The sequence below is a fragment of the Panthera tigris genome, chromosome A2 (genome assembly GCF_018350195.1).
Source record: "Panthera tigris isolate Pti1 chromosome A2, P.tigris_Pti1_mat1.1, whole genome shotgun sequence".
Classification (NCBI taxonomy): Eukaryota; Metazoa; Chordata; class Mammalia; order Carnivora; family Felidae; genus Panthera; species Panthera tigris.
In genome coordinates this window covers 104381422-104396374 of record NC_056661.1, presented here as the reverse complement: position 1 = coordinate 104396374, position 14953 = coordinate 104381422, and the positions used below count along the sequence as shown (strand labels likewise).

Genomic DNA, 14953 nt, shown 5'->3' with positions numbered 1-14953 from the left:
CTTGAGAAACTGGCTAGGGAGAACACATCCAGCTAATCCTTCCCCCCCACCCCCCACCCCCATTATTCTATCAAGTTAGTTTTGGTTACATCTCATCTAACTTCAGATCATGCTACTTGATACAAGATTTTTTTAACTGTAATTAGAACATTTAACTGTAAGCTGGCAAAAAATGCTTGAGTAAATATCAATTAAAACAAAAGTTTAAAGCAAGTTTTAAGTTCAGTTCAAACAAAAAGTTTTAGATTCAAAAACAAAACCAAAATCTTCTTTGTGATTGGGCAATTATTTTAAAAGTACACATTCAGGGAAAAGAAGTCACCAAATACTTGGGTGAATACTCAGGAAGAGAGGATAGGTGGGTGGGCCACTTGGGATGAAAACTGAAAAACAGACAAGATTGAGGGATTTAAAACAAATGTCCAAATAAATTTCACAGAAAAAGGGAAGAGAATGAGCAAAGTATAGAAAATGGAAATAACTATTTCCAAAGAATGGCAAACATCTCAATTTGGCCTGAACACAGGTGAAGGCAATGACAGGAAAAAGGAATATGAATTTAGGTGGGGCCAGACAATGAAAGGTTCTCAACACCAACAGTAAGGGCCTGCCTGGGCTTTTTTTTTTTTTTTAGTTACAGAGTCGAGATACTACAGAGGTAGAACAGACAGAATTGACAACAGAATGGAAGCTATGTGGAGGAAAGGAAAATCAAAGATGATGCAGAAGTGGAATTTGGGTAAGAACTAACAGGACCTGAGAGCTTTGAAGTAATGGACTTTCAGTATCTACCAGGATTGTTTATATGAAGAGAATTTCAAAAGTACAACCAATATACTTGACTGATACAAACTTTATTTTTCATGCCAAAATGTTTACAAATTTTATTTTTTCATACACAATTACAAGAGCGACAGTTACAAGTAACTAAAAAAATAGCATTTGGGGGCACTTCTATTCCTTTTGCTAACATAAGCATGTTTTGTTACATGAACAGCAACAATAATTACAATTACAGAATTGTTTAACTTGGGAATTTAGTGTTAGGATGGAGGCTAATCCATGAAACAAGCAAAGAGTAAGTGCCCAAACATAGTCTTTCATTCTATATTCTTCTTTATTCCATAATTAGAATCTACCCAGTAATGCCATCATTCAAATATCTGACCAGTTAGGTCAACTCAGCATTTTCCAAACTCTTACTTAATTTAGTTCTACAAGTGAATCTAAGACAAAACACACAAGGCATAGCTTGCTGATATCTGATGCCTAAAACAAACTGTTACATAATGAAGTTATGAATCTTTTGCAACTTGGCATGTGTTCCATCTCACACAAGAACTAAAAGATGAATAGTACCTACAGCACTGAGAGTCACTCCACCACAGCTGATACAGTATCTCCCAGACTTCTAGTTTCTAAAATTCTGGGGGAAGTGGGACAATTTGAACAGTAATAGTCTACACGGTAGTAATATTACCTCTTGGCCATTGGCCCAATACTAGTCCTTTTTGTTTTTTAGTATACAAAATATGCTGAAAACATTTCCTTAAACACATTTCAATTAATGTAATTAAACAGAAGGCAACAATTTCCTTCTATAAGAGTTATTTAGCTATGAAAAACTTGCCATATATTTGTTAAATTAATTTACGGAATATTTTTAGGGTCAATACAGATATTTAATTTAGAACCTATGCTAAACATGTGTAAAAAGAACTACAAACATAATCACATTCGGTTTTTTTTTTTTAAACTGGAAATTACCATTTTTATCCCTATAGTAATTTTATAAATATATCACTTGCTTTTATCCAAATTAAGGATAAATTTCAAAAATCCACTGTGAAATTTACATTCTCACTAAGCACAAAAATACACAAATATTAGTTCTAATCAGAAATTTAAGCTAAGTGAAAATCTTCACTCTGAAATAAGTAGACCTGGGATATAGAAGTAAAAGTTTTGATCGAAGCAGATCACAAATATATTCTGTTTTCATGTAAAAATAATTTTTTTTAAAGAAATAATGTTTAACAGTCTTTTAATCCCATCTTTTCAAACACTTATTTTTCTTTTAAAATAAAATAGTTTCAGATAAACATTTCATTTAAAATCTGATTTTACAAAAAAGAAATAAAATTAATTATTCTTAGATGTATTTGAGCCAGGTAGTTCCTGCTTCCAGATGTTATGAGCTACAAATCGATTTATGACACTATGGTAAGTAACCTTTGGCTTCCAACGTAATAACTCGAAATTCAATTCACACTGCCTACCAAAGAAGTCTGATGTATATTTGTAAATTTAAAATTTTACATCTTTTAAAAAGAAAAAAATCCAAACAGATAAGTATGAATTATTTTAAAAATCAGTGATAAGCCATTTTTTATCACACCAAAGATTATAAAATTATAATAAAGTCTCCTAATAGTATTTTTGAAAATACTATCAAAAACTTCAAAATCTTATATATATTAAGTACAACAACCAATATATTTTTAGAAAGAAAACATCTTCAAAGGCTGAAAAGGAAATATGCTATTTTTAAGAGCAATGATGTTTGAGTCAATCAGACATGTTTTCAATCTGAAATCTGCCACTTCCAAGCTTATGCATATTTCTTAACTTCTCTAAAACTCTATTTCCTCAGATTTAAAATGGGGAGCAATGTCAGTAGCTACCTTAGAGGGCTTTCTGAGGAATAATCAGATAATGCACATAAGAGATTGCTGCAGTATCTGACAAAGTAACTAATAGATATTAGCTAGACTGAGCAGTGACTTCCTTTGGGGTCAAGTACCCAACAAACTATTTTCTTAAATAAAATGTAATCATTATATAAAGAATTATTTATCTAAGAATTAAAAAAAAAATGGTGTGGAAGGGGGTTGGAGACATTCCGTACAACAAAACACCCCTATATTGCAATAATGATACCTTTATTGTATTTTGGCAATCACTTTCTCTCTATTGTAACACTTACTATATCACTTCCAAAATACAATTCAGAAGATCTAAACTGAATTTTTTTGTCACAAATCTTAGAGAAAATAATTACCTCATTGGCCTAAATAAATGAAAAAGGCACAGAAAAACTGTTCACAAATAAAACCACAGTTATTTACATATTATGTACCATAGTAAAGACAGTTATTTGGCAATTTCAAGCAATTTATCTGGTATCTAATATTTTCACACTGTTCTTATTTCAAATCTCAAATACATTAACCTCTATTATTTATATATAGCCTTGTGTGACAACCTATCAGTCATATCTTTATTGGAATGATCAAGAAATACTAAATTTTAACAGAAAAATTCAGCTATAGATTATGCTCCAAAGTATTTCACAAATGCTCATTTTCCATTTAAAATATTTCAGGTACCAACTTAAAGATACGCAAATCTTAGTCCATCAGTATTATTTTGATTGTCACTAGGAACTATGTGAATGTTTTCTCTGATTTTTAATCATACTAACCTGAGTCAACAGGGCTTCTCAATGGACTCTATTTTAAATGACAGAGCACACACATAGGAGACAGAAAAATTAGGTATGGCCCCCTAAGATTATTTACTGAATATGTGATCTTCAGCAAAGTCCCTTAACTTTTCTCCATGCCACGTCTCCTCTTCTAAAAGATAAGGACCCTGCCCCTCTCCTTTGTCTGACTCACAGGGCCAGGTAAATTATATAACAGAAACATGAAAGCTTTTACAAGGGCATATGTTAGATACATATAATATCAACACACAGAGACTTGTTATAGTATTGGATTTGGTTAGGATGACCAGTCTATTAAAAGTGTAATTTAAGAAAAAGTTATTCTTGAGAGTATCAGGGGGAAAAAATTATAACATCTTTACCATATCCTTTGAATAAGATCTGAAAGCAGTTTTAAAAAATATATTGCTATCTATCCTATTACTATGTAAGAAAAAATACACTGGACAATGCTCATTCGCCTTCCCTGTGTTTTTTTCTTTTTTTTTTCTTTTTTTAATGGCTGTAATTCTGTTTCACCTGAATGTATTTTTGTAATTTTATTAACTTATACCTGCTCTGTTCCAAGCTTATTCTGGCAAGTTATTTAAAACTTCTCTGAAAGTAGTCACAGGTGATCTTTTTTTCTACTACAGGTTTGCACTTATCTTAAATTCTAGGTTTTTCTACCTTATGCTTCATGGAAAGTAGGTACAATAAAGTTTTTTTAAAAATGAAGAAAAAATATTCAAAACCAAGTCACTAAAAGCAAATGTTCCTTCACTTTCCTGTATCTTCAGCAAATACTATGCATGCACTCCAAAAGGATATCAGACCACAAATCAGTAGAAAAATCCATTCAACTTACACTACATACTCTTGTGAAGTTAAAAGATACAGAGCAAAAAATAAACCCGGATTGATTTCTGAAGGAGGCATATCTGAAGGGTGATTATGAAAAAATGAAGGGTGATTTTGAAGTAAGGACAAGGAGAGAACAGAACATGATAAACATTTTTGAAACACTTTATGATTTACACAGTCAGTGAAATACTATCATCTCTAGGTAACTCACTAAATGAGAAGAAGCCTGACAGGTGACTGGTCAGGTATACAGAAAGATTTGGAAGCCCTAATATAGATGATTGTTGGTTAAAGTCACAGGACTAGAAATTTTGAAGCAAAAGAGGGTCTAGATAATAGTCACTGAAAGATCAAAAGACAGAATGAGGGAAAATGAAATGAGAATGATTTGAAAAATACAAATAGAATCGAAACATTAGAGGAGTGTTCAGTTTCAAGGAGAATAGGAGTAGTCAAAAAGCATAGAAGAAAAAAACATGAAGGCTGGGTTTGACTAGCAAGTCTATAACAAATGTAATGGGGTGACTTTAATAGCAACAATGGGTGAGTTAGCAACGATTAAGGTAAAACAACAGTCCAAAAAAAAAGTGTATTCTACCCATTTAAAATGTTCACTCAGGAAAACTTGGGGAAAATTATAATAACACTAAGGGGAGACCTGAGTGTGTTTAAAGGCAGAAAGGAGACTTCATTAGCTCTAAATAATTAAACAAAGCTTGTGTGTAACAGCTGAGAGAGTCCGACTGATAAACAGGTATGTTTCAGACCTAAGTTAGGCACTTTGAGGGAAAGGGAACCTGACTTCTGTCTCTAGGGAACAGAAAGAAATTAATCTCAAGCCACTTATTTATTTATTTATTTTTTTGGTATCACAGTTGGTCCCTACCCTCAGTGGTATATATTTACAAGGTAATTAGAACTTGGTAAGTGAAAAGGCACAAAGCCCAAACAGAAAATGGTATTAAAAATATAAGATGACAAAATGCAAAAGTCAGTAATTTCCACTTGAAAACAATTTTAAATAAAATCCAAACAAAAAGTTGAAAATTTAAAAACGTTAACTGCTAGAGGCTTGATATCCATGTGATGTGCAAAGTGATTAAATTTTTAAAAAGCATAATATAGGTTTAATTTTTATATAGCCACTATCATTTAATAAGATTTCTTGGAGAATTTCTACCAAAGACACAATTTCCTCCTTGAAAACAGGCATAAAATGGGAAACATTGGGTGACTCGGGTACCAAAGAGTTGTGAAAAGTGTCTCCACAACTTGTTAGTCTGAAAAGCAACATTAAAAAAAAGTGGAGCATCAAAACACTTTATTTCAAAATCACTTGATGCCTGATCCTGTATGTAACTGGAACCATATTCACATTCTATAAGTTTCTGAATTTCAATTTCCCGTTTTATTTATTTTTATGAGCAACTTACTTTATTTTGAATCTGTACTTTATTTGACATTTATTTAAGCTGTATAAAAGCCATGCACAGTTTATTTACAATATTATACATTAACGATGTTTGAAGACTACACAAAAATTTCACAAAACTTACTTAGATGGAAAGACATGTGAAACAGGGAGCTTTCAAAAATTTTAGATTCAGAATTTTGCAAAGATTATTTTGCTTTCTACTGTTCTGCAAGCACTGGCTTGAAATAAGACTGACAAAAACGTGCAAATGAGTAGAATTTCAACAAATGAAAAACTACAAATGTTTAGCTAAAAGCTAAAATATCTTGAAATCCTACTATGTAGCAATGGGAATTTATAAAACAGAAAAAAAAAGGTTATTTTTAAAAAGTCTTTCATGAATAACAGGCTCTCAGTAATATTCTATAAAAACATTCAGAAATAAAGTTTCTCAAATTATGTCCATCATCAAAGTTAGGTTTTCAGTAGTGGCCGAAGCTGTGAATTGTAAATTATTTACTGTCCTACATGGGAAGTCTCAATTTCCCCCGCTAGGGAGAGGGGGAGAAGAAAATCAATTGGCAAATTTAGATTCAAGTAAAAGATCCTGGTACAGACAACATGAACACAGAGTGGATCGCTGTAGTAATGTTCGAGTCCACATACTTTTACTTGTACCCCTAAAATGGAAGGTGTAAACTTTAGGTTTCTTCAATTTAAGATCTCCTATCAGGAAGTAAGTACCTCATTCTTCAGAGTTCTAGAAAATATCGATAGGGATTTCTTCTTCTCCACTGGCATATCATTCAATTTTTACTGTTGTGGCTGAAGTACATTTAGATATTCAGACTGCCCCAACTGATAAGTTGTGTTCCTTCCACAATCAACATACTGGTATCTTTCCTGGGATATCTGTTCAGAGTGTCCAAAGTATGTTGTTGTCACAGTAACTCTAAAAAAGAAAAATTGGGAGACACAACAACAACAAAAAAACTCAAATAGGGAGACACATTATTATTTACATAGAAGTTTTGTGAACTGAGAATACTTTCATATAGCAAAATTTTCTCCAGGGAGAGACTGATTAATGATAATATTGTGGACATGGGCCACTCAGGGAATATTTGCCCAACAGATAGCATAAATGCTGGTTTAGCAAGCCCTACTCCAATAATTATACACAAGAAATACCATGTTTTCAGAACATTTATCATTACTTAAAAATATGTAAGTTCATTTCACTTTTAAAAACAAAATTCTCTCATCACAGGAAAATTCTTTCATTATTTCATCACATTTTGGACCATTAGCTGATGGTCCAAACACCAAACCTATAACCTACAATGTTTTAATGGCCTAGAATAACACCCAATTTGCACATTAGTAACAGTACTTCTTATAACTGTGAAGGACTATTTACCATAGATAACAGAACAATGGATGCTGAGCTTTGTCCTCTTTTTCATCCCAACACCTGCCATTTTCCTGTGTTCTTGCAAGGTCTAGATTCACTCTTCAGCAGCCATGTGATCCTTCACTACTTCTCCGAGCTCCGATTTCCTCATTCTTAAAGTGGGATAATATTTACTCATCTCATCGCACTCTTTTAAGGCTTCAAACCCGACTGAACTGATACTTATAAAGGTGTTGTGTATGCTATAAGCCAAAGTTATAAATCTAAAGTTTAAAAAATAAATATTTCTTTCAAAAAAAATTCATACTTACTGCATCATGAGTACGATATTATGTACTTTGATTGATATCAGTGTACAAAAATCACTGTTAAAAAGAAAAAAACAATGTGAGTAAACATGGCTATGATATTATAATTTAAAATCACTTAATTAGGATTCCTTTCCCTATGTTAAAACTAAAAGAGATATGATACAGAAGACATACGTAAGCATTTATTGATGGAATGTTTTCTACACCTAATAATGATAAAGATTTTCATGACTTTTTATTCTAAAAGCAGACATGTTTTACTACAGCAATTGTAGAGTTGTTGCACACTGGCTACAAATTACTGCTACTTTTTATTCATCTTTTGAAATTCTGGTAAACAGTTTGTTAGAAATTCTGTATCAGCCTGATACCATAAAAGATGATAAAAAAATATCTTTTTTTTGTTTTTTACTTAAGAGTTAATAATCACTTAGACCCAAAGTAAAAGCTTTAGAAATTCAATAAGAGAACATTACACAATACTAGCATTTTTAGTTCTGCTATACTAAAGTCAACAAATACTAAAATGTGTGAGACTATGGTTCTTATAGTAAATAAAGTGACATGGTGTGCTGAATGGGAAAATTATGCAGCCAAGAATTCTTTATCCAGCAAGGCTGTCATTCAGAATACAAGGAGAAAAAAAGAGTTTCCCAGACAAACAAAAGTAAAGAAGTTTGTGACTACTAAACCAGCCCTGCAAGGAAGAGGGACGGGGGCGGGGGGGGGGGGGGGGGGGGGGGTAGAAAAGACCAAGGCAATGAAGAATAAAAAGGACCAGAGAACATCACCAGAAACACCAACTCTACAGGTAACACAATGGCACTAAATTTATGTTTCAATAATCACTCTGAATGTAAATGGTCTAAATGCTCCAATCAAAAGACATAGGATATCAGAACGGGTTTAAAAAAACAAACAAACAACCCACACACAAAAACAAGACCCATCTACATGCTGCCTACACAAGACTCATTTTAGACCTAAGACACCTGTAGATTGAAAGTGAGGGGATGGAGGGGCGCCTGGGTGGCTCAGTCGGTTAAGCGTCCGACTTCGGCTCAGGTCACGATCTCGCGGTCCATGAATTCGAGCCCTGTGTCAGGCTCTGGGCTGATGGCTCAGAGCCTGGAGCCTGCTTCCCATTCTGTGTTTCCCTCTCTCTCTGTCCCTCCCCCATTCATATTCTGTCTCTCTCTGTCTCAAAAATAAATAAACGTTAAAAAAAAAAATTAAAAAAAAAAAAAAGAAAGTGAGGGGATGGAGAACTATCTGTCATGCTAATGGACATCAAAAGAAAGCCAGAGTAGCCATACTTATATCAGACAAACAAGATTTTAAAACAAAGACTATAACAAAAGATGAAGAAGGCATTCTATCATAATTCAGAGGTCTATCCATCAAGAAAATCTAACGACTGTAAATATTTATGCCCCCAACCTGAAACACCCAAATATATAAATCAATAATGATAAACATGAACAAACCTACTGATAATAAAACCATAATAATAAAAGAGTTTAATACTCCGCATACAGCAAATCAACAAGGAAACAATGTCTTAGAATGATACAATGGACAGGATGAACTTAACAGATATATTCAGAATATTTCATCTTAAAGCAACAGAACAGACATTCTTCTCAAGTGCTCATGGAACATTCTCCAGAATAGATCATATACCATGTCACAAATCAGTCAGGTCCAAAAAGATCAAGACCATGCCACGCATATTTTCAGATCACAACACTTTGAAACTTGAAGTCAACCACAAGAAAAAATTTAGAAAGTCCTCAAATATGTGGTGGTTAAAGAACATCCTACCAAAGAATGAATGCGTTAACCATGAAATTAAAGAAGAAATAAAAAAATACATGGAAGCAAATGAAAATGAAAACATGACAGACCAGAACCTTTGGGATGCAGCAAAGGCAGTCCTAAGAGGGAAGTATATTGCAATAAAGAACTACTTCAACGGGGTGCCTGGGTGGCTCAGTTGGTTAAGCATCTGACTTCGGCTCAGGTCACGATCTCACGGTTTGTGAGTTTGAGCCCCGTGTTGGGCTCCGTGCTCATAGCTCAGAGCCTGGAGCCTGCTTCAGATTCTGTGTCTCCCCCTCTCTCTGTCCCTCCCATGCTCATGCTCTGTCTCTGTCTCTCAATAATAAATAAATGTTAAAAAAATTAAAACAAAAAAGGGTCTACTTCAAGAAGAAAAGTCTCCAAATACACAACCTAACCTTACACCTAAAGGAGCTAGAGAAGAACCAGCAAATAAGGCCTAAAGCTAGCACAAGAAAGGACATAATACAGACAAAAAACAATATAGAAACAGCAACAAAAAACGTGTAACAGATCAATGAAACTAAATAATGGTTCTTTGAAAGAATAAACAAAATTGATAACCTCCTAGCTGGACTTATCAAAAAGAAAAGAGAGGACCCAAATAGAAAAAACTCACAAATGCAAGAGGAGAAATTACAACCAATACCAGAGAAATACAAACAATTATAAGAGAATACTATGTAAAATTATATGCCAACAAACTGGGCAATCTAGAAGAAATGGACAAATTCCTAAAAATTCACAAACTACCAAAAATGAAACAGGAAGAAATAGGAAATTTGAAGAGATGCGTAATCAGCAAAGAAAATGAATCAGTTATCAAAAATTTCCCAATAGGGGCGCCTTGGTAGCTCAGTCGGTTAAGCATCAGACTTTGGCACAGGTCATGATCTCATAGCTCTCTGTGCTGACAGCTCAGAACCTGGAGCTTGCTTCAGATTCTGTGTCTCCCTCTCTCTGCCCCTCCCCCACTGACACTGTCTCTCCTTCTCTCTCAAAAATAAAAAAACAATAAAAAAAAATTTTTTTTTTTAAATCTCCCAACAAATAAGAGTCATGGGCCAGATGGCTTCTCAGGGGAATTCTATCAGACATTTAAAGAAGAGTTGACACCTCTTCTTTCCAAATTGTTCCAAAAAATAGGATGGAAGGAAAGCTTCCAAACTCATTCTATGAAGACAATATTACCTTGATTCTAAAACGAGACAAAGACCCCACTAAAAAGGAGAATTACAGGCCAATATCCTTGATGAAACTGGATGTAAAACTTCTCAACAAGATCCTAGCAAATAGAATCCAACAGAATATACATTAGAAGAATTATTCACCATGATCACGTGGAATTTATTCCTGGGCTTCAGGGCTGGTTCAATATTCGCAAATCAATCAATATGATACACATTAATAAAAGAATAAGAACCATATATCCTCTCAATAGATGCAGAAAAAATATTTGACAAAATACAGCATCCTTTCTTGATAAAAACCCTCAAGAAAATAGGGATAGTAGGAACATACTCCATCATAATAAAGGCCATATGTGAAAGAGCTACAGCTAATATCATCCTCAATGGGAAAAAACTGAGATCTTTACCCCTAAGGTCAGGAACACGACAGGGATGTCCACTCTCACCACTGTTGTTCAACATAGTACTGAAAGTCCTAGCCTCAGCAATCAGAAAACAAAAATAAATAGAAGCCATACAAATGGCAAGAAAGAAGTCAAATTTTCACTCTTGGCAGATGACATGACACTCTACGTGGAAAATTTGAAAGAGTCCATCAAAACACTACTAGATTTCAGGGTGCCTGGGTGGCTCAGTCGGTTGAGCATCTGACTTTGGCTCAGGTCAGGATCTCACAGTTTGTGAGTTCGAGTCCCGCATCGGGCTCTGTGCTGACAGCTCAGAGCCTGGAGCCTGTTTCAGGCTCTGGGTCTCCTTCTCTCTGCCCCTTCCCCGCTCATGCTCTGTCTCTCTCTGTCTCTCAAAAATGAATAAACATTAATAAACAAACAAAAAAAAACTAAACTAAAAAAAACACAAACACTGCTAGATTTCATATATGATTTCAGCAAAGTCACGGGATATAAAACCAACATAGAGAAATTGGTTGCATTTCTATACACCAATAATCCTTTGCAGAAAGAGAAATCAAGGAATTGATCCCATTAACAACTGCACCAAAATCAGTAAGATACACAGGAATAAACATAACCAAAGAGATAAAAGATCTGTATGCTGAAAATTATGGAAGCAATTGTAGACATCACAGGGAAAAGGAAAAACATTCCATGTTCATGAACTAGAAGAACAAACATTGTTAAAATGTCAATACTACCCAAAGCGATCTACACATTCAATGCAATCCCTATCAAAATAACACCAGCATTCTTCACAGAGCTAGAGCCAACAATTCTAAAATTTTTATGAAACCAGAAAAGGCCCTGAATAGTCAAACCAATCCTGAAAAAGAAAACCAAAGCTGGAGGCATCACAATTCTGGACTTTAAGCTGTATCACAAAGCTGTAATCATCATGACAGTATGGCACTGGCAAAGAAACACATAGGTCAATGGAACAGAATAGAGAACCCAGAAATGGACTCCAAAATGTATGGCCATAATCTTCAACAAAGCAGGAAAGAATATCCAATGGAAAAAAGACAGTCTCTTCAGCAAATGGTGTTGAGAAAACTGGACAGGGACATGCAAAAGAATGAAATTGGAGCACGTTCTTACCCTGTATACAAAAATAAACTCAAAATGGATGAAAGACCTAAATGTAAGACAGGAAACCATTAGAATCGTTCAGGAGAAAACAGACAGCAACCTCTCTGATCTTGGCCAGAGCAACTTCCTACTAGACATGTCTTTGGAAGCAAGGGAAACAAAAGCAAAAATGAACTATTGGGACCTCATCAAGATAAAAGGCTTCTGCATGGCAAAAGAAACAATCCACAAAACTAAAAGGCAGCCTACAGAATGGGAGAAGATATATGCAAATGACGTATCAGATAAAGGATTAGTATCCAAAATCTATAAAGAATTTATCAAACTCAACATCCAAAAAATAAATAATCCACTGAGGAAATGGGCAAAAGACATGAATAGACACTTTTCCAAAGAAGACATACAGATGGCTAAGAGACACATGAAAAAATGCTCAACATCACTCATCATCAGGGAAATACAAATCAAAACCACCATGAGATATCACGTCACACCTGTCAGATTAGCTAAATGAACAACTCCAGAAACAACAGATGTTGGTGAGATGTGGAGAAAGGGGAATACTTCTGCACCATTGGTGGGAATGCAAACTGGTGCAGCCTATCTGGAAAATAGTACAGAGGTTCCTCCAAAAATTAAAAATAGAACTACCCTACGACTCAGTAATTGGCACTACTCAGTATTTATCCAAAGGATACAAAAATGCTGATTCAAAGAGACACATGCACCACAATGTTTAGAGCAGTGCTATCAACAATAGCCAAATTATGGAAAGAGCCCAAATGTCCATCAACTGATAAATGGATGAAGAAGATGTGTGTGTGTGTGTGTGTGTGTGTGTGTGTGTGTGTGTGTGTGTGTTGGGGGGGGGGGGAGGGTGTGTGGTGTGTGTGTATACATCTGTACACACACACACATATATATAATGTACACATACATACAATGGAATATTACTCAGTGATCAAGAAAGAATGAAATCTTGCCATGTATTATGCTAAATGAAATAAGTCAGTCAGAGAAAGACAAACATGATTTCACTCATACGTGGATTATAAGAAACAGATGAAGATAGGGGAAGGGAAGGAAAAATAAGGTAACAGAGAAGGAAGCAAACCATAACAGACTCTTAAATAAAGAAAACAAACTGAGGGTTGCTGGAGGGGAGGTCAGTGGGAGGGATGGGCTAAACAGGTGATAGGCATTAAGGAAGGCACCTGTTGGAATAAGCAGTGGGTGTTATAAGTAAGTGGTCAATCGCTGGATTCTACCCCTGAAACCAATATTACACTATATGTTAACTAACTTGAGTTTAAATAAAAATAAATAATTTTTACAAAGGTGACAAGGTGTATTTGACCTTAATTATGAAAAATAAGAAAAAATGAATATTAAGGGTATAGACACATACTACACATAAATATTATGCATGTTGACAAGAGAGAAGACAATAGAGATGATCAGAGGCCAGAAGTATTCCAAATGTGATTTCCTGACTGCTAAGGTTGTGGGAAATCAAAAAGATATCTGTAAACTCTATTCTTGATATTTTATAATTTAATGAGAGAACATTATTCAAATATTAAAACTTACTACATATAACTCATTTCTTCTGCTATGATAGTAGGTACTGTATAATCAATCTGAAAGACAAAAAGTGAAAATAAGCCAACTAGAAAGAGGACCAAAGCATCAAAGATTTCAGACATGTTTCACAATTTCAAAGAGTTAGAAATCTCTCCTTTTGCATGGCTGAGTCTAAGACTTTCTCTTATACGTGCAAAGAACACATGTCAAGTTTGTGAGGAAATCCTTCCCCTCCCTCAGATTAATATGATATAGAAAGTCAAAAGTCATTGAACTCCTCCAAAGTATCTTATGATGGAAACTTACTTGTTTCATATCCAGTGGGCCAATATTGGTTATGTTGTTTAAGCGAGCCTTTCCAATAACAGTTTTTGAAAACTGAACTTGTGCAGTGATATTTTCAACTTCAACAGAATAATAGTTATTGTTTGTTATATTTAGTGTGTTCTGTAAAAGAAAAGGCAAAAAGTGTATAAGCATAACAAATATGTATCCAAAATCAATTTAAAAAAATGACTTCAGAGGTGCCTGGGTGGCTTGGTCCATTAAGCATCCAACTTCAGCTCAGGTCACCATCTCAGTTTGTGGGTTTGGGCCCCACATCAGGCTCTGTGAGGACAGCTCAAAGCCTGGGGCTTGCTTCGGATTCTGTGTCTCCCTCTCTCTCTGCCCCTCCCCCACTCATGCTCTGTGTCTCTCTCTCAAAAATAAACATTAAAAAAATGACTTCAGCTGTGGCCACACTTCAGTTATTAGGAGGAAGAAAAATATTGCCAAAAATATCAAAGGATATTAAGTAAGCTAATTATTTGGTTTTATGATGAATACTATGTACATAATATGCCGACAATAAGCACACAATTAAAAATTAACAGGTTTACGGGGTGCCTGGGTGGCTCAGTCAGTTAAGCATCCGACTTTGGCTTAGGTCATGATCTCACGGTTCCTGAGTTCAAGCCCCTCATCAAGCTCTGTACTGACAGCTTGAAGCCTGGAGCCTGCTTCAGATTCTGTGTCTCCCTCTCTCTCTCCTTCTCCCCTGCTTGTGCTCTCTCTCTCAAAAATAAATAAATGTGAAAAAAAATTAAAAAATAAACAACAGGCCCAGAAAATGTACATTACAGGAATATAGAAAATGAATGTTAGAAAATGTATTTATGGCCTTAGAAAAATTCTATAAAAATAATTTTTAAATTTCATCTGAATTTCTACTAAATGTTAATATATAAATATCTTCACAGACTATATTAGTAATGTATTTCCTATTCTATCAGGTACAAAAATGACCATTTAAAATTTTAAA

At 34.6% G+C, this 14953-nt stretch overlaps 1 protein-coding gene across 5 annotated transcripts in view; it reads right to left on the bottom strand.

Moving 5' to 3' along the window:
• Positions 1–833: 833 nt before the first annotated feature.
• The window catches only part of TMEM106B (transmembrane protein 106B), a 30040-nt gene continuing 15920 nt past the window's right edge, over positions 834–14953 (bottom strand). For all 5 annotated transcript variants that reach the window (XM_007089101.3, XM_007089100.3, XM_007089104.3 and 2 more), the window contains 4 exons: positions 13957–14097; positions 13657–13706; positions 7491–7544; positions 834–6717 (listed from right to left, as the gene is read on the bottom strand). In XM_007089101.3, the coding sequence (XP_007089163.1) occupies positions 6579–6717; positions 7491–7544; positions 13657–13706; positions 13957–14097 (384 nt within the window). In that variant the 3' untranslated portion in view covers positions 834–6578. The remainder of the gene's footprint in view (positions 6718–7490; positions 7545–13656; positions 13707–13956; positions 14098–14953) is intronic.